General features: G+C 45.2%; 1 protein-coding gene across 3 annotated transcripts in view; it reads left to right on the top strand.

Moving 5' to 3' along the window:
• The window catches only part of vwa8 (von Willebrand factor A domain containing 8), a 94766-nt gene that overhangs the window by 44037 nt on the left and 44729 nt on the right, over positions 1–6000 (top strand). For all 3 annotated transcript variants that reach the window (XM_065013072.1, XM_065013025.1, XM_065013051.1), the window contains exons 25-29: positions 22–227; positions 1558–1709; positions 4645–4753; positions 4970–5108; positions 5288–5475. In XM_065013072.1, coding sequence (XP_064869144.1) covers positions 22–227; positions 1558–1709; positions 4645–4753; positions 4970–5108; positions 5288–5475 — 794 coding nt within the window. The remainder of the gene's footprint in view (positions 1–21; positions 228–1557; positions 1710–4644; positions 4754–4969; positions 5109–5287; positions 5476–6000) is intronic.

The raw sequence follows: 6000 nt of genomic DNA on the forward strand, positions 1-6000 counted from the left end.
GTTGACATAACCATATTACAGGTGACATCTTCAGCTGCCACGCGGTGGACAACCCCAAGCCGCAGGCAGAGTTTGCCATGCTGAAGCAGTACGGGCCAGCGGTTCCCGACGACACCCTGCACAAGCTGGTGGCAGCCTTCGGAGAGCTACGTGCCATGGCAGACCAAGGCACCATCACCTACCCCTACTCCACCAGGGAGGTGGTCAATATAGTCAAACATCTGCAGGTGTGCTACAGACACACACACACACACACACACACAAACACATATACTCGTGCCAGAACAGTGGTTTGATGCTTTAGTTCTTTTTTTTGTGTTTAAAAAAAATTGTTTACCCCTTTTTCCCCCCAATTTCGTGGTATCCAATTGTTTAGTAGCTACTATCTTGTCTCATCGCTTACAACTCCCGTACGGGCTCGGGAGAGACGAAGGTTGAAAGTCATGCGTCCTCCGATACACAACCCAACCGCACTGCTTCTTAACACAGCGCGCATCCAACCCGGAAGCCAGCCGCACCAATGTGTCGGAGGAAACACCGTGCACCTGTCAACCTTGGTTAGCGCGCACTGCGCCCGGCCCGCCGCAGGAGTCGCTGGTTCGCGATGAGTCAAGGATATCCCTACCGGCCAAGCCCTCCCTAACCCGGACGACGCTGGGCCAATTGTGCGTCGCCCCACGGACCTCCCGGTCGCGGCCGCTGCAGTACAGCGCCCTTAACCACTGCGCCACCCGGGAGGCCCTGGGTCAGAGTTGTTTTATGAAGAGTTAATAATGTTAATTCATGGGGGAATGTCCTAAGGGTGTCCTTGTGTCTGAGTGACCATGTTACCTCCCACTTCCATGACCTCAGCCTGCCTGGAGAGAAACATGCATGCGTACCCTAAAGAGACATACTGTATACAGAAAGTATTCAGACCCCTTGACTTTTTCCACATTTTGTCACATTACAGCTTATTCTAAAATTGATTAACAAAAAACATTTCTCTCTCTACACACAATACCCCATACTGACAAAGCAAAAATAGGTTTTTGGAAATGTTTGCATATTTATAATAAAACATTTAAAAACGGAAATATCTAATTTACATAAGTAATCAGACCCTTTACTCAGTACTTTGTTGAAGCACCATTGGCAGCGATTAGAGCATTGAGTCTTCTTGAGTATGACGCTACAAGCTTGGCACACCTGTATTTGGGGAGTTTCTCCCATCGTAGAACACTCAGAGAGACTCTTTTGGTACATCACAGTATGTTTACATTGACTTAACCCTCTCCCTCATCCAGACGGCTGCTGCATATGACATGCTTCTATTTTTACCTCTCGTATCATTAATCATCGGGGCAGAGAGGAGCACATCCCCATGGCAACACAGAGAGTGATGTTAGTGTAGGGATAGTTAGCCAGGAAAGTAGGGAGGTAAGAAGAGAGGGATGAGCTGTGTATTGTCCTCACACTGACCCTGCTGGTTACACTTACACTACTGCTGGGTGTTTATTCTCTCTCTCTCCATTGCGCTCCCCCTTCTTTCTCTCCCCCCTGTCACTCACCATACAGAGATTCCCAGATGAGGGTTTGGCCAACGTGGTGCGGAACGTCTTTGACTTTGACTCGTACAACAAGGACACGCGGGAGGTACTGATCGAAGCGCTGCACAAGCACGGCATTCCCATCGGAGCCAAGCCCAGCAGCGTCCACCTGGCCAAGGAGTAAGACCACCGTGACCACGGGAGAATCACCAACACACACACACACACCCTGGCCTCTAGCATACACTGGCACCCTGAGCCCGGAACAGATACATAGAAAGAGGGAGAGAGGACAGAAAGAAGTGTGTACGGTCACATGAGATGGGCGTCGAGTCGTGGTCAAATAACTCTGACTGTGACACAATCAGTGTGCCTTGCTAGAGAGGGGCTACGGTGAGGCTTGTTCAACAGGCCACTAAAAAGACACTAATTGGACAAGCCACTTGCTGTTAGCTGTTTAATAAGATTAAACCCCCCCTAGACATGACCATGTAGTGACAGTGTACCTCCCCCAGGAATGAGGATAGCATGGATAGTTCATTTACTTTTCCCTACACACACGAGTCTGCTATCGTAGATTTGTAACTGTCTACTGTGCCTCGCAAGCATAACCACTCACTACTGGCCACCGTTGATGGTTGGTTATACAGTATGTATGTACTGTTATGCATCTACCTATACGGTTGTACAGTTGTGTGTGTGTGTTACTTAGCCTTTTTTATATATTCAAATGTTTTAGGTTTGAATGTATGATGTTTTACCATCTCAATACTCCTCTATTCCGATTAAATGAAGTATTTCCTCATTTAGAAAGGCAGGTAAGGATTAACATTTACATTTACATTTAAGTCATTTAGCAGACGCTCTTATCCAATATAATTTAAGATTATATTCCATCTCATCATAAATGTATAGATTTTAATAAAGGAAAATATTTGTTTCTTCTGCCTCCTGTTTTTCATTATAAACCCTGTTTTTGTGAAGTTGTCTTTTATAATCCTCAAGTAGAACAATCTTGAGGGCCAAACAGGGAAGAAACAAGTATTTTCCTTCCATGACGAGTCTTTATGAGTCTAGATCGGTATGATATGATTGTGTTTAATAGACTAGGTTAGATGTGCTATTACTAAGGCTGTCTACAGGTACTGTACGGCAACCTGATTCCAGGCATGGCAACTTAACACCAAACAGGCATGTGTACCAGGGTTGGATTCAATTCAGAATTGAATTGAGAATGCATCTAAATTCATATTCAATTATTGAATTGTAAATTTACATTTAATTGAAGTAAAACAACAGTATATAGAATTGCAATTTGAATTAAGTGAAATATCATTTAAGTTGGTGAAATTCAATGAAATTCAAGTGCCTCATTCTATTTTAGTTGTAGTCTATACAAATATACATATTGTAAAACATCAAACATGTTGTTATAGACATGCATTTAAAATATTGTTGAAACAATTGATTTTCAGGACAAACTCTTAAAATTAATGATCTAGGGAAACAAAACCTGTATGCAAATATTCAAAGTTATTATATTTCATTATACACTTTCCAGAATGCATTAGTTTAACACTCAAGTTGACCCTGAGGCCTTCAAAAAGAAGCCAAACAAATGAAATGTTTGGTGGAAGTATAATAGGCTATTTATTCTAAGCACCAAGGTTCAAAGAGTGAATTAACATTGTTCCCAGAGAAAAGTGATGTATTCTTTGGTATTTGGAAGTGACCTGTCCGATTCAATGAAACTCATGTTCTGTGACTGAGTGAAATTTCTTTGAATTGCACTGAATTCAATTCTACTTCCTATCATTCAAATTCTGCATCCTGTGGGGTGGGGCTAATTCAATTCCAATTTATATTAATGAGTTGAATGGGAGTCAATTCCAAAATGTTATTGAGCCCAACCCTGGTGTGTACCGCATTGTCATATTCAATTTCCCATATTTATTAAGTAGAAATGCTTTGGTCGCAATCTAAAATGGGATTTAGCCAATACACGTAATAACCTTCCACAATCCTTTTTGCCCAGTTGTATCAAGTAAATATCTCTACTCTGTGAACTCGAGCAGTCCAAATTGGGACAAGCGGTTACTAGACACGTTGTATAATGCCTTCAGAATTTCTATTTTTAGGGTGATTTCTATTGAGTTGGACAGTTCCTGGTGGTTTGGTATATTGTGGTGTTGTTTCTTACATCCCACTTGCGACCTATTACGCCGTGGCCTAAACCCAGCAGTGAGTCATGGGAAAGTGTGGGTTTCCATAGAAGATCTGGACAGACACATCAGACACAGTATTTATACACAGACCACACAAAATGCTATTTATTCACAGACCACACAAAACGCGCAACTTATTGATATCCCCTAGTCTGTATTTTCAGATTAGTGCAGATGAGGGAGAGAAGACGATGAACGTTTGACTGAGATGCACCCCCATATCTTTTTACTCAAATCCCATACGATATGTCCTCACGATTGGCGCAGTGGTCTAAGGCAATGCATCGCAGTACTAGCTGTGCCACTAGAGATTCTGGATTCGGGCTCTGTCGCAGCCGGCAGCGACCGGGAGACCCATGGGGCGGTGCACAATTGGCCCAGTGTCGTCCGGGTTAGGGGATAGTTTGGCCGGCAGGGATGTCCTTGTCCCATCGCGCACTAGTGACTGCTGTGGCGGGCCAGGCACAGTGCACGGTGACACGGTCGCCAGGTGTACGATGTTTCCTCTGACACGTTGGTGCGGATGGCTTCCGGGTTAAGTGGGGATTGTGTCAAGAAGCAGTGCGGCTGGTTGGGTTGTGTTTCGGAGGATGCACGGCTCTCGACCTTCGCCTCTCCCAAGTCCGTACGGGAGTTGCAGCGATGAGACAAGACTCTAACTACCAATTGGAAACCATGAACTTGGGGAGAAAAAGGGGTAAATTTAATCCCATACGATACTACACTTACCCTGTATACATGTAGTGCACTTAGTTTTAGTCAGTCCTAGAGCCTTATTTGTACTTTAGGGAATAGGGCTTCATTGAGATGTATCCTAAGAGTCCTTCCCTGATAGTGCTGTGTGTGGTTGTCATGGTAATGACCTGTGACCTCTTCCCCCTCCCTCCTAGGCTTCCCCTCCCAGAGGTCAGGATGTCTGGCTACTGGACCACCAACCAGGAGGGGAACGCCCGGCGCAAACTGCTCTGCCCTACAGAGACGCACCCTATCGATATAAAGGTAATAACACACACACACATTTTAAAGATACTAACACACACACATTTTAAAGGTACTAACACACACACACATTTTAAAGATACTAACACACACACACACACATTTTAAAGGTACTAACACACACACACGCACACAGTTTATGAAGTGCATAGGGGCTAGAGGTTTCTAGACGGGGCCGTCAATTTGTGTCCTTGACTTTGTGCACTGTGTTTGTAGGGGCCAGTGTTTCTACGTGTGCAGGGCTATCCCTGTGAGAGGCAGGAGTCCAGAGCTCTGAGCTTCACCGAAGAGAAAGCTACCTGGCAGATCCCTATGAGCGAGGTCAACATCATCTGTGACATCACCACCAACAACGGTAGGAGATCCATACACACGCCACACGCATGCATTTAAACACACCTCACACACACACACACACACATCGCAAACTGTGTGGCTACATGTAACCCAGTGTGTCTGCACGCAACGAGAGAACATGAGTACACAACAGCCCCCACCTCCTCCACACACTAGCACACTAACTTCCTGTTTCAGATGCGATCTACATGGCTACGTGTAACCCGGTGTGCCTGTTTGCCATGAAGGAGAGCGGGGACACAGTCCAGTGTATGGAGCTGTATGATGTCTTCCCCAGGACCATCAGTGGAGTCTGGCAGCCCTTTGTGACTGTCGCTGCCCTGGGCAGCCCACTGGAGGGACAGGTGGTGCTACATGAGGAACAGGTAGGGGAGACCTCCTATAGCTCCAGACTCTGAGAGATGGCTGAAAACGGATACGTAGGCACACGCCGTGCGCTCTTTCATGACCCAAACGATTATACAGCTTTGCCGTATTAGGGGGGAAGAAATAGCCTTTGTTTTGGGTGGAGGACAGGAAAACAGAAAGAGAGAGAGAAAGTGAGTGATAGTATGTCATTTCTCCTGTCCAAACAAATGGAACTCCAGATATCATAACGGAGGTTATGCAGAGGTCATGGCTCTCTCAGGGGAGAAAAAAAAACAAAAACAAGAAAGAAATGTTTTTAATGGAACACGGTCAGCTAGCCAGAACACACACACGTGCGCACATACACACACGCACACACACTCCAGCACCAACTCTCAAAGAGTGACAGTTGGTTTCTATACGTATATATATATATATATCTCTCTGAGTTCAAAGAGCTAGGCCATAAGGAAGCTATTACAGTATGGTGGAGGGAGGGTTAGTCCTGGGATTGCTATTCCCCTGCCCCTTGGCTTTCCCCT

Source organism: Oncorhynchus nerka, linkage group LG1 (assembly GCF_034236695.1).
Source record: "Oncorhynchus nerka isolate Pitt River linkage group LG1, Oner_Uvic_2.0, whole genome shotgun sequence".
Classification (NCBI taxonomy): Eukaryota; Metazoa; Chordata; class Actinopteri; order Salmoniformes; family Salmonidae; genus Oncorhynchus; species Oncorhynchus nerka.